This window comes from Taudactylus pleione, unplaced genomic scaffold (assembly GCF_031769625.1).
Source record: "Taudactylus pleione unplaced genomic scaffold, aTauple2 ptg000959l, whole genome shotgun sequence".
Taxonomy (NCBI): Eukaryota; Metazoa; Chordata; class Amphibia; order Anura; family Myobatrachidae; genus Taudactylus; species Taudactylus pleione.
The window spans coordinates 1,213,282-1,237,887 of NW_028285360.1; the positions used below are offsets into that span (position 1 = coordinate 1,213,282).

General features: G+C 43.2%; 1 protein-coding gene across 1 annotated transcript; it reads right to left on the reverse strand.

Annotated features, from left to right (window-relative positions):
• Positions 1–601: 601 nt before the first annotated feature.
• On the reverse strand, positions 602–24,563 carry RCC1 (regulator of chromosome condensation 1). The gene is made up of 10 exons (XM_088459990.1): positions 24,266–24,563; positions 21,111–21,206; positions 20,149–20,339; positions 19,876–20,055; positions 18,499–18,595; positions 17,932–18,054; positions 9,377–9,529; positions 2,183–2,302; positions 1,932–2,084; positions 602–1,844 (listed from the first exon to the last, which is right to left on the reverse strand). Exons 2-10 carry the CDS (start codon positions 21,187–21,189, stop codon positions 1,675–1,677), a joined length of 1,266 nt encoding a protein of 421 aa, XP_088316116.1. The 5' UTR covers positions 21,190–21,206; positions 24,266–24,563; the 3' UTR covers positions 602–1,674.
• Positions 24,564–24,606: the final 43 nt, after the last annotated feature.

Here is a 24,606-nt window from a genome sequence, read left to right on the forward strand (position 1 = left end):
ATTTTCACCTTAAAATAAGAACTTTTCATCATCTACTCAGGAACTGAGCTAATAACTACGTTCAGTCCAATTGACAGCAGTGTTAAAATGAGATTGATTTGAATCTCAGAAAATTGCTAATGCAAGTAATCACTATGGCTGATTTTTTTTTCAGCCCAAAATGAGGATGACTGCATTAAATTTATTTGTTAGTTATTAGAGGTGCCAAAACAGAATTATATCTTCCTGTCCAACTAAAAAACAAAAGTTCTGCTGCTATATCCTAAAAACAGAACAGAGCATTTAGAGTATGGGTGGTCAATAAGCGGCCCTCCAGCTGCTGTTTAACTACACATCTCAGGCTTGCAAGTTTTAGAATGGCCAAAATCGCAAAACTGGCAGGGGATGCTGGGATGTATAGTTCTACAGCAGCTAGAGGGATACTTATTTTCCACCCCTGCCTTAAACTCTTCATATGCACAGGGCACAATCATATATAGCAGCTATTTGAATTGAATAATCCAAGCAAGATAGCAATGCAGTAGTTTCGTCAGGCAAGAAAGACGAATGGTGTAAATGGAGAGGGAAGACTTGCTAACACATTGTTCATTTTCCCAGAATGCAAGTGTAAAGTCTGGGACCATGGCTTTAATACCCTTAAAATTCTTCACCGATGTCAAAATATGTATATTGTTCAGCAAGTTATGCACATAATTCCACACTTTCTTAATCAACAGATCTTTTTTCACTAACAATCTTTTAATTAAATGATTTGTACATACAATAAAAAAATTCTGATAAATTTCATAGACTGCGCATGCCCAGAGGAGATTGCCATAACATGAAACTTCCCTCATATAGCGATGTAACTGTCAAAGTGGGGTGAACATAAATATACAAAACTGATTGCTTCTCAAATAAAGATCTTTTGATTAAAATCTTGCGTCACCCAAATGGCAATAATTGTAAGATCACTTCAAACACACTCCCCAAAATAACAGTCTGTTCCATGACAGACTACTTCAAGAATCGGTGATCAAGGAGAAGATGTTTTGAGGTTTTATATTAGCACCAATATGTAACTCCTGTTTCAATTGCAGATCTTGCATTGCTTCAAGAAAAGAGGACAGTTTATAGATGAAAAAAAAAATAAAAATATTCCAGAGACAGCTGCTTTAAAATGATGTTTCAGATTTCTGTCAAGTAAAATGGATTCAAACTTTAACGGCAAAAGGAGATTTACATTTCCTACAGTCACATACACCCATATTAACAGGGACAGGTCTTTCACACGTATAAAAATAAAGCAATTTGCTTTTTAGGAGTTGGGGTATTAAAAAATAAAATTTAACAAGTATAATAAATCGAGAGTGAAGCATGGTAAAATTATTTCCATTCCAATCTAATTTCACGAGTAACCAAGACAAAAAGGTATAGGAACCACAGTGGAAGACTCAAAGTGAAAATAAACGTATTAAAATATGGAGGGAGAATTAACTAAACAAAACTGTTGGAGGTGCATACATAGGTAGGTGAAGTAAAGGAATACAGTAGACGCTGATGGCATAAATGGAGCTTTCCACATCATGGATTTATCGTATTTAGGAGCAAATTAAAAAAGTTCAAGTGGTATGATAGAACAAAAGTGGCTCAGATCCTCCTTACTCCATTTGGCTTGTCCCGAATCACTAGAGGTCAGCTGCAATCTTTAACTAGCAGAACAGTGTGCTGTCCTCCACTGGATACAGATAAAACTTTTCTGTGCTCAAGCTGCTTCCCAGTCATCTCATGAGGGCTCCAAACATCATCCTCTTCACCTGTGCCTAGTTGCTGGTTGGTACCCATACCCCAAGAAAAGACACGACCTAAAACATAAAAAAATGAATATGAAAGCAGGTGATCAGGTATTGAGGAACATTACAATGAAAAAGAAATATTAGAATGATACTCACCATCCCTAGATACAGCATAACTGACAGACGCGCCACAGGCCACATTAGCTATCTTGGGGAGGTTAGGAATTAGAGTGGGTTCATTCTTCTCTTCTGCATTCTCCCCAATCCCAAGTCGGCCATATTCTGCACGGCCTAAGCTATAAGCATTTCCTGATTTTAAATGAAAAATTAAATAAATATATTTTCTGCATGTGCAATTGAAGAACTGGAGCCATATTTACTATATTCAGAAATAATATGAACCTCACCTTCCGAGTCCACACACACTGTGTGATGCTGTCCTCCTGAAAATCCCACCCAGGACTTACTGGAGTTTTTGAAGGAGGTTATGTTCTGGGGTGCAAAGCATGAGTTTGTGGTCTTAGTACCTGGAGCAAGTAAGTGATACATCAGTATATGACAAAAACTGTGCAAATCAGTTTGACAATTTATATTACAGCTGACCATGGGGTGTAGTGAGGTTATAGAAGTTAAGCTGCATACACACACACACACACACACACACACACAACGATTTAGTTAATGAACGATTTTAGTAAACAATTTTTTCCCTTGAAAAAATTAACTAAAATTGTTTACTAAAGTTGTTCATTTACTAAATGTAATGAACGATTTTTTAGAACTACAAACGATTTTTGCATATTAACTTACTGAAAATCGTTCAGTTGACAAGTCTGAGTGAACTACAAATTACAAACTACAAACGTGAACGCGCATGAACGATAATCGTTCGTTTGACTCAGAAAGTGAACGATAATCATTCAAAAAATCGTGTGTGTAGGCACCTTCAGCGCTTAACTAATTAAAATACTCAGTTATAAAAGCTCCTTCCCTCCACCCCTTGCTCAGTTTTAACATACAAGTCTAAAAAAAAAAAAAAAAAAGGTTTGAACAAGAATATGACAAAAGGTTACCACTTTTACAAAACAAAAAAGGAGGAAATCGCAGTAGCCCCCAGATGGACTCATTGCAGTCATAGGGATGTTCCAAAGCTACCCGTAGGGGAGGGTACACAGAATTGACTGAACGCAATACTGTTCACCCAAAAATAAGTTACCATTGATAACTCTTTCGATGTCCATAGGGTCCACAGGGATGCCATGATAACGTGGTTGTAGTGATCCAGGTACAAAACAGTTAAGCTTTCAGCTCACAGAATGCCTCAAGCCCAAGGCAGGAGAAGAAAAAAAAGAGAATAACAATCGTACACCAGAAACTCAGAAAATGAGGGAATCCGTGCCCGAAAGAAAAATTACCCAATGAAGCAAGGTGTGTCAGGGTGGGTGCCCTGTGGATCTCGAAGAAAAAGTTATCAATGGTAAGCCTACCATACCTCTTATTTTCTTCCACAGGGATACCTTGGGGATGTCCTAAAGCGGTTCCCCTAAGGATGGGGGGGGGGGGGGGATGCTCCTGAGCAGAAAGGAGAACTAGTCACCGAAAGGAAGCATCATGAGAGGCAAAAGTACCAAAGGCATAAAACCTAAGAAAAGTGTGGACAGAAGACCACGTGGCTGCCTTGCACAATTGTTCAGAGGCACCACGACTAAATGCCCACGATGGTCCCACAGACCAGGTAGAATGCTGTCGCCGGGTTTGGGACAGGAAGATCAGCCTGTGTGTACACCTAAGAGATAGTCATACGTAACCATCAAGCCAGAGTGTTAGCTGGCCATCCTCGTTTGTGAAAAGCATAAAGCACAAAAGAGTATCTGATTTTCTAACAGTTTGTACACTTCACATAGATACGGAGAGCACAAATCACATCCTGGGAGACTTCATCTATAGAAAGGTCTGAAGACTGAAAAGCTGGAACCACAAAACAATTCTATCCTGGTGAAACTATCCGCTTCCCAATCGAGGACTCCCGAGATGAATATTGCAGAGATAGCCAGAAGATGAAGTTGCGTCGAAACCAGAATGTTTCTCACTTTCCTCATGGCTGTATGACTTAGTGTGCCTCCCCGATGATTGAGATAGGCTACTGTGGTCGCGTTGTCGAACTGGATCTGGACTGGCCTGCCCTGGAACAGGTCCTGTGCCATGATGAGTGCTTTGTATATTGCTCGAAGCTCCAGAATGTTTATGGGCAGATGACTTTCCCGATTTGTCCATCATCCCTGAAAGGTGCCATGACCAGTCGCTGCCCTCCATCCGAGAAGACTGGCGTCAGTGGTGAGAAGCACCCATTTTGGAATCCAGATTGGGCGACCTTTGTCTAGATGACCCTTTTGTAGCCACCACAAGAGAGATAGACGAACCTCCGAAGTGAGAAGGATCCTTTGGGACCTTATTAGAGGATAATGTCTGTTCCGCCTTGGAGAATCAGAGGTCTGGAGTGGAACGGAGCATATTTCACCATGTCGAAGGTGGATACCATTGACCCCAGGACCTGCATCGATGATGGAATGGATACCCTTTGATTGAGTAGCATTTTGTGAATTCACAATGATAGGGCTGCAATCTTGTCCTCTGATAGAAACCCTTTTGTGCCCGAGAAACCAGAAATGCCTCCAGATGTACCATCCGTTGTGTTGGAGAAAGAGATGATTTCTTCTAATTGATGATCCAGCCGTGCATCTGCAGACAGGCCATGGTCAGTTGAAGATGGTGTTGTAGAACAGCTGGAGACTGTGCCAATATCAGAAGGTCATCCAGATATGGTAGTATTCTGACTCCCTGACACCTGAGGTAGACTGTAATAACCGCCATTATTTTGGTAAAGCCCCGAGGGGCTGTTGATAGTAGTGCCTGAAATTGGTAATGTTGTTGCAGGATAGGAAACCATAGAAATTGTTGGTGGCACATGCAGATACGCATCCTTGATTTTAAAGGGAAGCAATAAAATCCACAGGTACCATTGCCAAATTAAATTGCCCAAAGTCTCCATAACGAACTTGGGTATTAACTTGAGTGTTTTCAGATTTAGAATAGGACGATGAGACCCATCCAATTTCTGCACCAAAAACAAATAGGAATAATAACTCCTTCCTTGTTGACACTCAGGAACCGGGATTCTCACCATAGCCCTGAGCAGGAAGCAAATGGCCTCCTGGAGTGCCAAGGCTTTGATAGAATCTGATGAGTTGTGCAAAAAATTGGGGGGGGGGGGGGGGGGCGCGTTTGAAGACGCCTCCGGAAAGTGAGAGCATACCACCGAGAAACCACTTCTCGGACCAGGCGTCCGCAAACAGGAGTAGTCGGCCCCCCACTCTGGGATCCCCTAGGAGGCCCGCCCCATCAGACACATGGTTTGTCGTCTGGCTTAACAGCTGGACGTCTGGTCGGCCAGGACGTCAGATGAACGATTTGACCAACGATTTTTGCCTGCATTAAAATGAATGAAAACTGACTGCAAACGCATCAGATGTCAGATATCGTTATCTGACAAACACACATCGTTCATCGCTGCAGTCACATGTAAGATTTTCTTTCAGATATGAATGATTTTTAAAATAGTTATCGTTCAGATCTGACAGAAAATCTGACCGTGTGTATGCACCATTAGTTTGCTGCTTGGTTGTTCTGCGAGAACTAGATGTTCTGGAGGAAGCTTGTCCTTCTGCTCATCCCTGAGAATGAAAGGACCGAAAGGTAGACTGCCTAGACTTCAACGTAGCTGTTGATGGCAGACCTGCAGATTTTGAAGCTGCCAGAGTAGCTATTATTTTATCTATTTCTGCTCCAAAAAGTATATTCCCAAAAAAGGCAAGTAATCCAGAGCCTTCTCTGACCCTGTATCTGCTTTCGAGGACCTTAACCAAAAATGACTCTACGAGCCACAACCGAGGCTGCCTATGCTTTAGAAGCTGGGAGCCCAGCATCTATTGCAGCTTCTCCCAAAATAGGAGGCCACTTCCCGTATGTGGGAGATGTAGGTCAGCTGTTCTGTGGTAGCATTTGGTAGAGTCTCTTCCAATACACCCATCCATTCTTCAAAAGCCTTGGCTATCCAAACCCCAGCCATAGCTGTCGAGTAGCAGCTCCAGGTTATGAAAATACTGCTTTACGACAGGTTTCAATTTTCCCATCTGTAGAATCTTTAAGAGAAGATGCTGACGGAATAGGCAACGTAGCATCCCTGGCTAAAAGTGTCACATGAGCATCCACAGTAGGAGGGACTTCCCACTTGTATCCTTTCCCAGCTTCTGAATGTAACAACGATGCTAATCTTTTCGTAACATGGAACAGTTTATCCGGGTTACTCCATTTCTCTTCCATAAGTTCAGTGAGCTGCTCATATTTAGGAAACTCCGCTTATATCACCTTCAGGTGTTTAAAACACTGGAGCCTTCTTTCTAGGAGCCGGTTCATCATCCTGTATATTTAGGACTGATTTGACTGCCCTCACTAAAGGAGGAGCATCCACTGTAGAAGGACGGTCCTCTCCTGAACTAGACCCTGGAGAAGAATCCTGCGCATCATCAGATTTCTCCGATGATGCATCTGAATCTACATGCTGAGCAGACCACAAAAAAAAAAAAAAAAAAAAAAAAAAAATGATAACCTCCGCTTAGGTGCCTTGCAACAGCCGACTGAGCCATACTCTGACTTGAGTGGGCATAAACATCCTCCCAGGAAGGATGTATAGGAGGAGCAAACCTAGCATGCTGTGGGTATCCCATTAAAGGAGGCAATGTGGGAGTAGCAAAACGATTCACTAGCTGTGTCATCACCAGAGACAAGGACACCCAAGATAGCTCCTGTACAGAGGATGGTAGACTGGACTGGTGAGGTGGTTCTTTATAACAGACAGCACACAAACCATCCTTTATAACGTCCTGAGGGGACAACCTCACCAAACAGGATTAACCTGAAACCAGCACAGGGGCCTTCACCTCCTGTTTTACTTTCTTTTTGACATATCAATTATAAAAAGGTAACAATGCAATGTAATGCGACAGCCTTCAAACAACAAGTAAATGTAAAGTACAAATAAAAACCTGCACACACCTGCAACAGAGGGATGAGGAGAAAAAACTGTGATAGTTATAACTGTTAGTCAGAAAATAAAGAGACAGTAACAACACAGCAGCTAGCAAACCGTCACATACAGGGTCTATGGCAACAATTACATATGCATTGTATCAACTACTCAAACACAAGGCTTGGTAGGATATAGAGCGCCATATACCTGACCCGGGGGAAAGACATACAGGGAGACTGACCCAAAACCTCCTGAGACCAAACCGCTTCAGCAGAGCACCAATAGTGGACTGCGAGAGTCTCATATGCACAAGGAGGGTAGGAGGAGCGACCCAGACACGGGAAAACCTTTGATCTGCGTCTCGGGAGGAGCTGCCAGGGGAGAGCCGACCTCCCCTAAGCTGCATCAACCAGCCGGGTACGCCGGCCTCATGGCATCAGAAGCATTTGCAGCAGAGTCCCGATGTCAGACGATAAGGCCCCGGTGGTCTAGTGAAGGAGCGGATAGCCCAGGCCCTCCCTGCAGCAACTTCCGATGCGTCTGCAGTGCCAGTAGCAAGGATTGCCACGCGCTATTCCCCGTAAGCGAAGACTTAACTTACCTGACATCTCCATGCATCCGGTTGCAGCCCGGGCCCCAGAATCGCTGCTAGCAAGCTTTGCCATGACCCGCCAAAACCACCAGAGAAGTTACTGGTGTTGCAGTCCGGCGGAGGTAGACGGAGTCGAAGTGCATGCGTCTTAATACAGGCGCTCAGCACTGCTAGCTCAAAAATATAGAAATACAATAAAACAAAATAAAAGCTTGGGATCCAGTTGGAAAGGTGCATCTGAATCCTGCCGCACCAAACGAACAACTGAATGCCTGTGGCCAGGGTATATGTGGAGAAGGACCAGAGGCATCCTGGGGAGCTGACTGTTTGGTGCCTGGATCACTCCAACCACATTACCCCCATGATATCCCTGTGGATCCTATGGACCCTGAAAAAGAAATTAGCATTTTGGGCAGAAACTTATGAAAAATCGGTAGAATTAGTAAACTTGAATAGAGGATCACGTAGTTGTTCTACAGAAGCACCATGACACTAAGTCCACGATATCCCAACTGAGCTTAAGGTAGTGGAATAACTAATGTCTGGTAGAGAAGGATGCCATTTGTAGAGCAGCAGCATGTTCAGTGACCAACAGTAAACAGCAATGCTTGTGCGGTACAATTAAAATGAAGGACGGAAGACAGTATGTGATAGTGGCAGGGAACAAATACCATGTTATTTACACTTTGCCAGTAAAGGAGGTGAGGGGGGAGGGGGGTTAGTGGTTTGTATATTCTTACTAATGTCTCTTTATGCTGTATTCTTAGCCCTATTGTTTCCTCGATGCTATGAACTAGTCATCGTGAAAATCAGCAAAAAATAAATAAAAAAATCTGACATAACAGAAATGAGAAGCAGCTTACATTCAGTGAGGAAGCATGAAGGGGTGGGTTTGAAAGAGCTACTGTGAGGAAAGAATTCTGAGGCAGCCAACTAAGCACCATGGTTCTATATGACTATAGTTCTAAGAGTTTATGAATCAGTGAGCTAAGAGCTTTGGTTCTGCCTTGCTGGACTTTACGGTTTTGCAGCAAGAGAGAGAGACTGCAGGAATCTGCTTTGTTAAAAGAAAAGTAAGCTGCAGTTGGTGCTTGTTCGGCATAACAGTCACTGCTAAGGATTGCAAAGCAGCATCAGTTGAACTAGGTAAAGCTCCAAGTAAGATATGGCCTGTGTCTGGAATAGAATGTTTGCCAGATTTGACCAGGAATTTTAAAGGCTGTACATGAGCAGAGTAATTAATAAAATAGATAGATTGATATCTATCTATCTTGATCTCAGAATGTACAAGTAAAGATTTTGAGGAGTCAAGTAGTACAGCAATGAATGATAGTCGTGTTGTGGTGGTCTCTGTTCTTGGACAACAAAGTGTTTCATAGACCATTTTAAAAAAGGTAATTTGTGAGTGACCAGACATCAAAAAGTTTCCATTCGGATATACTTAGCACCAAACCGTGGCAAAGGCTTACTTTGTAAATCAGTGATGCCATAATTGCTACTATGGATAACATAGAACTATGTAATGTACCAGTTCTCTTAGATTTGTCAGTATTTCCAGGTTTGTGTCTGTGTGTACAATTTAGGTCAGATGCGAGTTTAGTATCAGTTTATTTTTTCTTTCAACCGTTGGGCAGAGTTTCCTACCCTCGATGCTGTAACTACTTGCAGGATATTGCTACACACAAGGGCAAGTTAGCCACTAAATTTACAAATGTTTATACTGCAGCAGAGTCAACCAAAAAAAAATAAAAATAAATTATTGCAGTCAAATGATTAACTTATCCAGATTAATTTATCTGGATAATGTTAACCACATTGTGTGGATCTAGCTTAAAAGCAAGAACAAAGCAGGAAAGGGGGACGCTGACTATAAGGTTATCAAATACAAGACAAAAAAATATATATATATTTTAATTCACTTACCCAGCTGATGGTAGTTAGAAAGGCCAAACCCATATACATGTCCTTCTTGGGATACTGCAAAAGTAAAGTAAGCACCACAAAATACATCCTGGAACATTACTCGTCCACAACCTTTTGCCTTCAAGTGAATACACTGTGGAATCAGTAGCCTCTCTGCAGGGACATTGAAAAATAGATTTAGTACATAAATCAATAAACCTAGTCAAGGCTTTAGTATCCACAGTGCTCACAGAATGCCAAATCACTTTACCCAGTGGTTCCCAAACTGGGTGCCGTGGCACCCTGCGGTGCCTCAGGGCACTTGCAGGGGTGCCTCAGGTTGGTGGTCCAGTACCAAATAAAATGATTTTTAGTCAGTGTAATAGGCAAAACAAAAGTGTAGGCTGCTGCCAATGAAAAATGTGGACAAATAGATGTTATGTGCTGGTTGACAGGACTGTGCAAGGGTGACATGTGAGTAATTTTACTTCATTTCATTTTTGCTGAATTTCTCAATAAGAAATTTTGGCCCAGGGGTGTCGTGGAAAAAATGCTGATACTCCAGGGCGCCGTTATTCGAAAAAGTTTGGGAACCACTGCCTTTACCCATTATAATGTATGGAGAGAATTTGTATGAATTTTTTTTTTCTGTATTTTGCTCGTCTACCTGCTGTGAGGTGCATATGAGATAACAAATGACAGTGGTATTAAAGCTATTAGTGCTATGTGCAAATGCAGGTCTGCAGACTCATGAAATTGATACCATGCAGGTAAGTTTTTGTGGGTAGATTAGGTCTTCACAATCAGGGGTGCTTTGAGAAGGTCTGTGAGAAAATGAGTCATTTTGACTGTATGTGGGAAGTTTACTAAAGGTCAATTTTAATTGCAATAAAAAAAAAAATAATCAATGATGCGTTTCAGTGGCTAAATTACACATTTACTAACACTTAAAAACTAATATAAAAAAATTGTCTGTTAGTAAATGTGTGATTTAACTCCTGAAAAATAGTGTTGATTTAGATTGAGTTTTGAGTGATTAAAATAGACCTTTAGTAAATTTACCATGATAGATCTTTATTGCATATGTAATTTTGGTTTCCTCAAGGAGGCTAGCCCTCTCCCCTTTGGAGCAGTTGTTGACTTCAGATAATATCCATCTATAATCCACTTCACTATTTAAAAATGAAAATGCTTGAGAATGAATATATATATATATATATATACACATACACACACACACACTGAATGAGTGCACAGATACATTATAAAATTATATATTAAACCTAACAGCAAAGAAGAAAAAGGAAGAGGAAGAGGAAGAAAAAAAAAAAAAAAAAACACGACATCAAAATTCCATATACAGATGAAGTAGGGTAAAATATATCAAGATGGAGGGAGAGGTAGAGTACTAAAAACACCATGTATACCATATGCTGTAAAAAAAAAATATAAAGGAAATAAATTGTGAAAAACTAAATTTTTTGGATGACCGGTTAAAACCCATTGAATGGACAGTATTCCTTTAATTAACACCTCAAAAGTAAACCCCTCAACAAACAAAATATTGGGAAAAAAAAAAAAAAAAAAAAATGTGAGTTCATATTCCTGGAATGTAGAATCTGATGGCCAAAAACGTGGATGGTCATTCCTGTTAATCTCAAGTAGGGAAGTATTTACAAGCACAGCGGATAGGACGGATGTCATGTGAGTACATTTCTAGCACAATTGGCAGACGCAGATGTCAGAAATGCTGCCATCTTAATAAAATACGAAGTTCGGTTTTAAAGGACTGCGTTAAGTTTCTGTTTGTCAGGAATAAGCAACTGGTAAAAGGAATTAGAACGGCTGTGGCGGCGTCTCATGGAGGAGAACGCACAAAGTGTACTCCTCAGCCTAGACACGACAAAAGCTTTCGATACGGTCCTATGGCAACATTTATTTGTTGTCCTTCAAACACAACAATTTGATCCCTCCTTTATTAAATAGCTCTATTTCAACCCATCTACTTATTTGTTGATTAATGGTTCTTGTAACAATCCCATTAACATGTTCAGAGGTACTTGGCAAGGGTGTCTCCATTCTCCCCTTTTATTTAACCTTGCCCTTGTTTCCCTTGCTCAGAAATTTACAGAATGGTGTTATTTTTCAAGGTATTAAAATAGTTAGAGATATGGTAAGAACTTACCTTTGTTATCGCTCTTTCTACAGAGTGCATAGGGTCCACAGGGTGACCTTGGGGTATAGGTGATGCAGAGTCATCCGGGCACCTTACGCAGTAAATTTTTCTCCCAGGATGCACTTAGGTCTCCCTCTATACCCCACCCCTGGCCCAGAGGCACCTCAGTTTCGTAGCAAGTCAAAGGCCAGAGGAGGATAAGAGATAGAAGAAAGTCTGGAACACACAAGAATCCCATTCTCACACAGGAGACGGAAAACCGGTGACCAGAACGAAGCCCATCTGAAGCATAGGTGCGTCAGGGTGGGTGCCCTGTGGACCCTATGGTCTTCGTAGAAAGATAACAAAGGTAAGTTCTTACCATCTCATTTTCTACTTCAGGGTCCATAGGGTGACCTTGGGGATGTCCCAAAGCAGTACTTTCAAAGGGTGGGGACACTCCTGCGCAGAGAGGAGAATCCGCTGCCTGAAGGAAGCATCCTGAGAGGCCAAGGTATCAAATGCATAATACCTTAGAAAGGTCTGGACAGAAGAGTACGTGGCCGCCTTACAAAGTTGAACAGCCGAGGCGCCACGTTGAGCTGCCCACGAAGGACCCACAGACAGAGTAGAATGAGCAGTAACAGAGGGCGGCACTGGAAGGCCTGAATGAGTGTAAGCCTCAGAGATGGTCATGGAAGCCATCTAGCCAAAGTTTGTTTATTGGCTGGCCAACCCTTCTTGTGGAAACAATAAAAGGACAAACAAGGAGTCTGACTTCCAAAGGGAACTGGTACGGTCCACATAAATCCTGAGGGCACGAACCACATCCAATGAGGCCTCACCTGCCGAGAGGTCTGGGGAATTAAAGGTCGGCACAATCATTTCCTCATTAATGTGGAAACTAGAGACCAAGGCGAGTCCGAAGCACCGCCTTGTCCTGGTGAAAAAACAGAAATGGGGGAACGACGAGAGCCCCCAAATCTGACACCATTCTGGCAGATGCAATAGCCAGAAGAAAAACGCTGTTTTAGCAGTAAGCCATTTGAAATCCACCGAGCCCAGGGGTTCAAATGGAGGGCCCTAAGAACCACAGCCAAATCTCAAGGCGGCACAGTAGGGACAAAGGGAGGCTGAATGCAAAATGACCCCTGTAGGAAAGTGCGGATATCAGGAAGAGGAGAGATCCTTCGCTGGAACCACACTGAAATAGGGCAGAAACACGCACCTTAAGCGAAGCAAGGCGGAGACCAATGTCCAAACCTGGAATGTCTACCAGGAAAGCCAAAACTCTGGATATCCGAAACACCTGGGGGTGGTAACCTCTGGGACAACATAATTCAAAGTAGGTATGCCACACCCTGTGGTAGATCCTGGTAGAGGCCGGTTTTCTTGCTCTGAGTATGGTGTTAACCACAGAGCCGGAAAAACCCTTGGACCTAAGGAGGTATTTCTCAAGAGCCACGACGTCAAAGACAGACGACCCAGGTCTGGGTAAAGGCAAGGATCATGAGACAACAGGTCCGGACGTTGAGGCAACAGCAACGGAGTGTCGATGGAGAGACTCTGAAGATCTGAGTAGCAGTGACATATGGGCCACGCTGGAGCCACCAGGAGGACAGTGCCTCCTTGTTTGAACTTCGAAGTACTCGAGGAAGAAGGGAGATTGGAGGAAACAGGTACGCAAACTGGAAGGTCCACTTGACTGACAGAGCATTTACCAACAGAGCCTTGGAGGCCCCTGTCCTGCACCTGTAGAGAGTTTGTGATTTTGTCGAGAGGCCAAGAGGTCCACGTCCGGAAGGCCCCACCTGTCCACTAGGAGCTCAAACACTTCTTGGTGAAGAGACCATTGCCCAAGATGCACGTCGTGACGGCTGAGGAGGTCCGCTTCCCAATTGAGAACTCCTGGAATAAACACTGCCGATATGGCAGGGAAATTACCTTTCGCCCATGTCAGAATGCATGACAGCTCTGTCATTGCCACCTGACTTGAGTCCCTCCTTGATGGTTTATGCAAGTCACAGTCATGGCGTTGTCTGACTGAACTTGCCAGGGTTTTCCGTGAAGTATGAGTCTGGCTTGTTGCAGGGCCCTAAAGACTGCCCGCAGTTCCAATATGTTGATTGGCAGAGCAGACTCCTCTGTTCTCCACCATCCCTGAAAAGAGTGTGGACCTGTCACTGCGCCCCAACCAAGTAGACTAGTGTCTGTCGCCAGAAGGATACAGTCCATAATCCAAAAGGAGCGCCCCTTGGTGAGGTGGACCGACTGCAGCCACCAAGTCAGCAACTGACGCGCCTCTGGAGAGAGCACCATCGTTCGTGATGGAGAGGATACATTTCTGCAGAGGCCGGGAATGAAACTGGACATATACCACCATGTCGAACGTCGACACTATGGAACCCAGTAACTGCATTGCTGAGTGTATGGACACCTGGCAACTGTGGAGGCATCCGCGCACTCGCACATGCAAAGTGGAGATCTTGTCTGCAGTCAAAAAAATACTCTGCAGTTGTGAATCTGACAGAGCTCCCAGATGGAGCATCCTTTGAGACGGAATTAGGGAGGACTTCTTCCAATTGATCAACCACCGGTGCATCTGTAGCACAGATATGATCAGCTGTAGGTGGTGAAGTACCTCTGGAGACCCTGCTAACAGTAAGAGGTCGTCCAGGTATGGTAACAGGCTGACCCCTGCAGCCACAGATGGGCTGCCATTACCGCCATAATTTTTGTAAACACCCGAGTTGCAGTAGAGGGGCCAAACGGCAGAGCCCGAAACTGGAAATGTTGTGACACAGCAAACCTGAGAAAACGCTGGTGAGCCGAAGCAATCGGAATATGCAGGTATGCATCATGAATATCCAGTGACACCACAAAATCCCCAGGTTCCATAGCCAGTATGATTGAGCATAGGGTTTCCATCCTGAACAGAGGTACCCTGAGGAATTTGTTCAGGGACTTGAGATTGAGGATAGGACGGTGGGATCTGTTTGGTTTTTGAACCAGAAGGCGGCTGGAATAATAACCTGTTCCCCTCTGGGATAACGGGACCAGTACAATGACCCCTGCCTAAAGCAAAAATTGTACTGCCTCCTGAATAGCCAAAGCCTTGTCCTTGTTGGACAGGAGGCCTGTGCAGAAGAACTGATGGGGAGGCCTTCTGCGGAAGGAGAGGGCATACCCTTGAGAGACCACTTCCATCACCCAGGTGTCTGTGGTAGTCTGACACCAGTACTGGGTGAACTGAAGTCGGCCTCTCACCCTGGGATCCCCCAGGGGGAGGCCTGCCCCCATCAGCCGGAGGGCTTGTCGTCAGGCTTAGCAGCCGGACATCTCGCACTCAAAGCCTGTTTCTTAGGCTTTGTAGTTTCCTTGGTGGTTGACTGCCTAGGAAAGAACAGTGTTCTAACCTTACCTGGGGGGATAAGTCCGAAAGGACGAAGTCAGAGACCCCGAGGGACCAGAGCAGAAGGCAGACAAGCAGACTTAGCCGCTTCCAATGATTCCACAATTTTGTCCAAATCAGGGCCAAACAGGACCTTACCGTTATAAGGTAAACACTCCAGGCCCTTTTTGGAGTCCGCATCTGCCCTCCAAGAGTGAAGCCACAGAGGGCGAGCTGCATTGGTCGCAGTGGAAATCCTAGCATTCAACAAACTGACATCCAAGGCTGCCTCGTTAATATAGGTAGCTGAATCTCGTAGATTGCCCACAAAGTTCAACTGCTCCCTGGTCGCATCCGAAGACACTGACTATTCCAGGGTGTTTGCCCAACCTTCCATAGCCCGAGCCACCCAGCAGATAGCCATGGGTGGTCTGCAAGCGGCACCTGAAAGGGAATAAATGGATTTCAGGCAAACCTCCACCTTCCTAGCCGTAGTATCCTTCAGGGACGACATGGAAGGCATAGGGAGTGTCGCGCTTTTAACAAAACGCGTTACATGGAAATCCACTGCTGGTGAATAAGAATCCCATTTAGTAAAATAGCCCTCGGCAAAAGTGTAAGCATAGGCCAGACGCTTCTGCGGCTGGTAACACTTGCCAGATGCTTTCCAAGCCACCACCAGGTGGCCCACCAGCTGGTCAGACAAGGGAAATATAGCCACGGTCACCTTTAGGTCTTTGAAATAAGCACATTTGGATTTAGGTGCTGGAGTTTCCTCTGGACTATCCGCTCAGAAGAAATGAAGGATCTTTAGGGGCTGGAACAGCCCAACTGCGTTCAGTGACCATACTCCGGCCGGGCACCCAACGAAACTGAGGTACCTCTGGCCCAGAGGCGGGGTATAGAAGACCCAAGTGCATCCTGGTAGAAAAATTTACTGCATAAGGTGCCCGGATGAGACTGCATCACCTATACTCCAAGGTCACCCTATGGACCCTGAAGTAGAAAAGCAGCAAAGAAATCAAACTAACTGCTTTTGCAGATGACATACTGCTGTATGTATCTGATCCCTCAGTGTTGCTTGATCACGTTTTTGCTGCTTTGGCTCCATATCAGGCTTCGTGGTCAATATTGCTAAATCGGTGGTGCTTTGTTTGGGCCACCTCTCCTCTTAAAATTTACTTCCAGTATCCCAATTACATGGGCTATACAAAATTTTACATATTTGGGTGTCAAGACTTCATGCAACCCACACCTCCTTTATGCCCTAAACTTTTACTCTGTAATTCAGTCTATTTCAGTGAGATGGAGGGTTGGAAAAACTTATCCTATTTAGGCAGAGCAAGATATAGTTCCCAAACTGATGTACCCCATTCAGGTTCTCCTTCTCTCTAATAGGGACGTCCAACTAGTTGAATACACTTTTAGAAAATTAATTGGAAATGCCCAAGATTGGTTTAAATAAATTACAACAGCTCAGGTCCTGTGGGAAAATTAGTTCTCTGCTTCCAATACCTATATGCTAATACGTCTCACTAGCTTTCTCCATACTCATAATCAGGAAGTCCCTCCGGTGTTACGAGACAATACTTTGGCATACTAGGAAAACTTGGCACATTCTTAGGCACCAATTTGGGTTAAACGCACACATCTCTATAGCTCCCCATTATTCCTAACCCTGAATTTCAGAACGGAGGGGCTTCATATTCATATGGCATGTTCATGGTGTGGGTAATATAGGACTGCTTGTTAATAAGTCTACTAGAGGGCCTCTCACATTCCAGGAGGCTAGGGAGCGTTATCACACATTAGCGGTATACACTCTTGCATTTTTACAAGCCCAACACTATATTGGTTCAGTTGTGCAGGTTTTTTCAGACTCAGTAGGATAATCCATTAGCTATGCTCATACGAAGTTGATCCCTGACAGCAAGAGCCATTTCTATAGTTTATACTTTTCCTACATTTATACCTGATAATTCCCTTACGAGCCTTGCTCCTTGGCTTTCTAGACTCAGATTTGTCAGCGATGACCTAGTTCGAACTCCCGTTAAAGCTTGCACATTACTATCCTATTCCTCCTATACCGCAATGTTTTTGAACATTCTACACAGGGCCTATCTATCTCCACATCGGAGCTTTTTGATAGATGACTCACCAAATTGAAACGGTTACAAGTGTGGAACTCCTCTAGCAGACCTGTACCATTGACTTTGGGCATGTCCCATAATTCTATGCTTTTGGCTCCAGGTTCGTACCAACTCTACAGCTAAGTTGGTCAATTACATTCCTTTTACAGCTGAATGTGCTTTTTTTGGAATACACCCCCTCCATCATACCAGTGGTTACGCAGGGTGGTAAACGCATCTTGCTCGCAATAAGTGCAGCAGCTTGTAAGCCTCTCCTACAGACCTGGACACACCCTCTCCCACACTCACTTTTCAAAGCTAAGCTACTTTACTTGTTCAGAATGAATTGGGTCGAAGTCACCTTAGACAAGGAACTTAAACTGAAAAATTATTTCATATGTGGGAAAGTTGATTAACCACACCTCCTACCCCTATACAGGCCCAAATCCATCATAGTTTACAGAACTTCTAGTATATTTTGCAGCTTGCAGCTAATGACCCTCCAAATACTACTAGAACGTGGGATCTCATTCATTGTGAACCATCTGTCAAAATATAAAAAAAAAACACAAATTATTTGTTGACAGTGGGCAGTGTTGGGGGGATGGCGAGGCACCCTTTTTTTTTTTTTTGCTGTTTTTACAATTTCCTTGTATCGCTTTATCCTTATTGTGGTGAATTTCTAGGTTATGGAGCCTACTGGTTCCTTATTTTATTGTCTTGATCTCGCTATGTATCCCATGCATTATTTCTTCTATTTGGATATTTGCATTATTGTTCACTACAATGTCTGTATGTAACATTTGATACTTCAATAAAAAAAATAAAAAAAAATGTATTAAAAAAGAAAAAAAAAAAAAAGAAGAAAAAGAAAAAGAATAGGACTTTGTTAGCCACTAACCTAGACCCTTGCGTCCACCTCGATTTGTAAATCTCTCTGGTACCCGGCCCAGTTGACCCTGTTCCCCACATCCTGATGTGTAAAGTTCACCTTCTGATGTAAGCATTACAAGGTGATCATTTCCTTTGGTAAGAAAAAAAAAAATTGTAATCAGTTAAAAATAAAATTATAATGTTAAGCAACACATTACCAATAAATAAAATCCACAGCTGGATATGTAGGTGACTAGCTGGAAAATATGGCCAGACATTGCTTCATTTCCTAAAAACAATCAGCTCCATTACAATTCACAAATTACACTTATACATGTAGGTAAGTGTATATGTACGCTTTATTAAAAACAATCCAGACTACAGATGCAAGCACAAAAAAATAAATAAAATTGAATATTTGTTGAACTCTGCAAAAATCACAGCAGCGTAGCAACTTTAAATGTATTTGGAGTACACCTCACCTTCTTCCCCCATATGTAGCCACAGATCCTTACATTATGAAGAGAAGGCAAGTATCTGGACCATAGATAATTGAAAATGCCATGTAAAATAACCCTAACCCCATTGCACTCACCTGAAGCTATTTTCATAACTGGTACATTTATTTGCACTTGTATGGGAACCATACTTTTCTTCATTGGCTCCAGTAACCCAATAACACCATTATTGTCCTATTACAAAAAAAATTAAAAATCACTCATTAAAGTCCAGTTAACACATGACATAATCAAACAATCGCAACAGTAGAAAAAAAAAAAAAAAAAAAAGTGTGTGTAAAGGCCAAAAGGAAAATCCAAACGAAATTTACAATTTAACATCTATAATAAAAAGAGAGAGAAAGGGCAGGATGTTTATTAACACCATATGCATGAATAATTTCAAATAATTACACTTGGAACAACTCTTTCAATAAGCGCTGTCCCTTGCATTGAGTGTACTTACAGGTTTATGACCTAGAGTCCTATTGCTCATGCGTCAGCCTGTCCAAGCTACGGGGGAGACAGAGAGAGATCTTTTGGTTCCCTCTCTGGGATTTGTGTGAAAAGAAGCCAATAGGCTTCTATAGGCAACACCATCTATAGAGTTGCCCATCGAGTATAAGCTCAGGGAAGTTTTGCTTTCTGGAGCATGATACATTCATTCCATGTCAAGTGGACCAGGGGCCCCCACTTGACCATCTCAGATTTTGATGACATTTTGTATGAAGGTTGGTGTATACGTAGGACTAACTTTGGCTAAGTTTCAGTTCACAGTATGCAATAGTAGTGGAGTTGTGGCTCTGGTAGTGGAGGTAGGTGAAACTGTCAGACTCCGCGGTGCACAATCAGCAATGTTCAAGTAACTGCTGTGGCAGATCTATCAGAGCAACAGTAGTAAAGTGCATATGCTTATACAACTTTTGATGTAGATCTATAAAAAAAAAAAAATAATCGCTGCCTCAAGGGTTACAAAAGAGTACTCTGACAGTATGAGGTCAAAATAGGCAAAGAAATCAGTCGTGTTAAATATTTTCTGGAATTCAGTTGCCCATATCGCCAAACGAAAACATTTTAAAGTGGACAGCATTATAATCATAAAATAAGACATTTAAAGTTACTTCGTTCCTGTGATAAGGTCATCTAAAAATTGCTTTCACAATTGCGTGTTCAATTTTCCGCCATCTTTGAAGTCCAATAGCAAAAAAGAATAACTGATTTTTTGAAACATTCATTAAAAAGAGCAGACTTTAAAACTACATCGAAATCAGAGGTCGAGTGGGGACGATTTCCAAAATTGGTCCACTTGACACAGAATGACCCATAAGGGGATTGCAGAATACCTCCAAAAATGGCAGTTTCCAAAGATTTGACCACATTTTAGTCTTTACTAGATCCCACCCAAAGTATGAAGCAGTGGACATGAAACTGTTCCATCGAGGATAGATTGCTAGTGACCAGAAAACCGCAAATACCCTGAAAGATCCAAAGATGAACACTCTTCCATCCTCAGTCAACGCAGCAGTGTGACTGTCCCCGGCGGACACTTGAACTACCTTTTCAGGTAAATCAACCTTTCCAGGTTGCGTTTCTGAACCTTCTTCTGTAGTATCCCGGCCTAATGCCCCTTCGTCATTACAGCCGAAAGTATAAATCTATTGAAAGACAATAGTAAAGTAGAAGAAATTACATGAATATGTTAAACTGAACATGCAATATTCATAGTATTCATTCAACAACAAACTCACACTCCCAGATGCTCCAAGGCACACTGTGTGCATTCCTCCTGCCTCAGCCTGTAAAATCTGTTCTGGAAGCGGTACCAGTGCTGGCTTCTTACGTTCCATCACATCTTCTCCAAGGCCCAGTTGGCCCACATCACCTTGGCCAAGTGTCAGCACCGTACCACCAGTAGAATTGTAAGAGATAGAAGTGACCACTGAAATAAAATTATTACATCTTGATGACTAGCCATAGATGAGCCCACTGTGGATATAGCATTAGCCTAGTAGGATATAGTGGAAAAATACATTTACTGAGCCTTTAAGGGTTTTCTTCAGCCAGTAAAAAAAGCAGAAAGCCTCATGCAGAAAGTCTGGGGTTTGCCAGAAAACCAGTAACATCAGAACTATAAAGTACTAAACAGTTGACAACTTGGCCCATTTATATTTAGTTTCACAATGGCACAAAGAGGATTTATCTTGAACAGCAAACATAGCATATATAGATTTTTATAATGATCATGCTGGAGTAATTGCTGTACAAGAGTGAAATTTATATACTTTAAGCTGAAAAAAAAGGTTAAGCTATTAAGACTGTACAAATGTATTTTTATAAAAAAAATATATATATAATTTTGCTACTTTTCTAAATTGACAGTGGTCCCTTTACAAAATCAAGCTTCCAAAAAGTTTGTGGGCACAGAGGTGTCCGCATACATTTACCCTCAATAGGCCACGCAGCCCGACTTGCCAGACGCGAGTGAGCCGCCAGATCCTGTACTATTCTGCTTGCGTTGGGCGTCTTTTTTTGGCAAAAATGAATCTACTTTTTGGCAAAAAAAGATGCTGGCGCTAGCATAGTCTCATGGGACATGGCACGCCGATCGGGGCTTTTTAGCGCGACTGCAGCAAAGATGTGCAAGTACACATCTGTATAAAATTAATCAAGACTCAGGATAGTTTACCCTAGCCACAATTCTTAGACTTACGTTTAGATTTCTTTAGCTCTACTGTTCCATTATTTTCCTGAGCTGGAACACTCCTCTTCAGATTTTTCTTTCCTCGCATGTTAGAGACAATTCTTCCTAAAACACAAAGTTATTGTTACTTCTAAACAGGGAGCAATGACTTGCAGATCCAAGAGCATCTCACACATTTAACTTATGCACAACCATTAGCATGGGCATAAAACAGAAACCTATAGAAGTATTCAATCTGTAAAAGCCACTTTTCTCTGTATGTATTGGTAGACTGATCAGACCTTCTAAAGAGGACAAGTGGAGTGGTGCCCATAGCAGCCAGATTCTAGTTTTCATTTTATAGAATATATTAGTAAAAAGATAGGTATCTGATTGGTTGCTATGGGCAACACCGACACTTGTCCCCTTTAGGTCTGATAAATCTCCCCCTTAATACACTGGCTTTTTGCAATGTTAGAATGTATTAATTTATCAGTGTGACCTCAAGGGTGGTTCAACATCAACGTGTGCTGCAGTCAGCAGATAGGGCACAGCGTAACCTTAGAATAGCAATCAATAAAAGATGGTCTCAATACCACAAGTGTCTCCTGGGAAGTGAAGACTATTGCTCATTCTGTGTGATTATGTAGTCCTACAAAGTAACATTTGCAGTCAGGCACTGCCTACATCTTTATCAGCCCTGCTTCATTACAGTTTATTCTCAATTATAAAAGCACTGGAGTAAACTTTGAGATATTTCCACCAAATCAGCCACAACATTAAAACCACCAACAGGTAAAGTGAATAACATTCATTAGCTCATTACAATGACATCTGTCAAGGGGTGGGATATATTAAGCATCAAGTGAACAGTCAGTTCTTGAAATTGATGTGCTGGAAGCAGGAAAAATGGGCAAGTGTAAGGATCTGAGCATCTTTGACTAGGCACAAATTGTGATGGCTACACAACTTGATTAGAGTATCCCCAAAACGACACGACTAGTGGGTGTTCCCGGTATGTAGTGGTTAGTACCTAGAAAAATTGGTCCAAGGAAGGACAACCAGAGAACTGGCAACGAGGTCATGGCTCATTGATGCGCATTGGTGAGCGAAGGCTAGCCCATCTGGTAAAATCGCAGACACGAGTTACTGTAGCACATAATTCTGCTGGCTATGATAAAAAGGTATACCATGGAAAAAGACAACAAGGGCTAGTAGTTGGGGCACTTTTAAATCCAAACATTACAAACAATAGAACTTAATAACAATTTAAAAACATTATATAGGTCCCCTTGCACCACCAACAGCAAATTATGGTGCAATATAGCAATAAGATTTAATATCGTTGGTTTATATTAATTTGTTAGACAATACAAGATTCTGTGCGTTACCCTCCCCTTTTGTTTCAATATGATAAAAAGGTGTGAGAACACAGTACATTGCAGCTTGCTGCATATCCAAAAACTGTCCAGAGTACTTCTACTGGGATTCAGTATGATTGACCTCAGGCCACACGGCCGGCAGTTCAAATCCCAACAGCGGCATCCCGGCAGCAGTGAAAATGTTGATAGTCCCAAGGTAAGCATTTCCAACCCTATTCTACCCCATAAACCTAACCTCCCTCCCTAGTGCCTAACCTTAATCCCCCCTCTAAGTGCCTAAACCTAACCCCCCCCTTCCCCGCCGCCTTAACCCTAACCTCCCCCTCAGGGGTGCCTTACCCTTCCTTCTCCTAGCCTAACCTCCTGGGGGGTGCCTAACTCCAAGTCCCCCCCCGAGTACCCTAAACCTAGCCCTCCTCCCCCACCTTCATTCGGTAAGCCGGGGGTCTGGCTCCCGGCATAGGTAAAATGACAGCCATCGGGATTTTGACGCCTGTCATTTAACCCCTTGCCGGCATTAGACAGCCGGGAAGCCAACGGTCGGGATTCCGTCCGTCGGCTTCTCAACTGCTTCCCCTTCTACTGACCCCAGTCTATCACGATAAAAGGCTAGAAAGAGCATCAGAACTGGACCATGGAATAAGGTAGCCTGGTCTGATACATCACTTTTTATTTTGGATAGTAGGATGCGTGGCATTGTTTACCTGGGGAAGAGATGGGAGCAGGAAGCACTATAGAATGGAGGCAAACAGACAGGCAGTGTGATGCAGAGGGCAATGTTCTGCTGGGAAACCTTGGGTCCTGGGCCAATCATGTGGATGTTACTTTGCATACCACCCTTCCTAAAAATTGTTGCAGACCAAGTACACAGTTCATGGAAATGGAATTCCCTGATGGCAGTGGTCTCTGTCAGCAGTATGATGTGTCCTGGCACAATGCAAAAATTGATCAGGAATGGTTTGAGGAACATGACAAAGTTCAAGTTGTTGACTTGGACTCCAAATTCCCCAGACTTCAGTTTAATCAAGCATCTGGATATGCTGGAGAAACAAGTCTGAGGCCATGGAGGTGCCAGCTCACATTTTACAGGACTTAAAGGATCTGCTACATCTTGGTGCCAGATACCACAGGACACCTTCAGGACTTGTGGAGTCCATGCCTTGTTAGATCTGAGCTTCTGTGGCTGCACAAGGAGGACCTACACATTAGGGAGGTGGTTTTAATGTTATGGCTGAACAGTGTATTTAGGGCAACATTATGCACTTCTATGAGTCTAATGTTCTACTTACAAAATCTGACTCACCACTATGGGCAACACCTTCTAATATGCAGTTCTCAGTAATATCCCACTGCAGCATAGAGCAATGTACCAACAAACCCATGAATACTACTATAAACCGGGAGGTCAGCCAACACAGGCACCATTAATGAAACAGTCTAATATACACTACCACCAGCAGGCACACCATGGTCCAAAAATATGAAAACTCCCCAGGACTGGACAAAGTACTGCATAATTAAGAAGCGGTCAGGTCTAGCAGCCAGCAAGGCACAGGGGAGCCAGCCAGCATGTGCACCCACTCTGCTGCTCTACAGAATGGGGAGCCAGAGGTTAGGCGCAGGCAGGGATTGCTCCCACCGACTCTCAGGAGTAGCCAGGACACAGCCTAGTAGGGATTACACAACGACTGCGGCCAAGTGATGAGAGGAGCACAGAACGGCATCAGGGCGCCGGCGGTACGCACACTGTATTACACGGCCCAACTTAGAGAAACTTTCCCAAACACACGTGACGCCACATACCCCGGGCTGCGCACCGTCTCACACAGCAGGTCGGTGAAATATAGCAGCGTCGTCCTTCTTCTGACCGACGTCTCCTCCTGCCCTCTTTGCTCTCCCCACCGGCGCTCGCTGTGTAATACTATGTACTATGTTCTCTGCTGTTGCCGCGCGCGACACCTATAAGCCGCTGTCTCAGCACGTGTGGCGCTGGCTGACGTCAGAAGGTGTGCGACACAAACGAGCCACGCCTACCACGATTAGCAACTTGTGGTCAGAACATTTTGTGCTAAATCATATAAACTTTATTGCGATGGCGCCCGGCCCGGGTACTATTGGAGGTGACTGCGCCGCATGCTGTATGC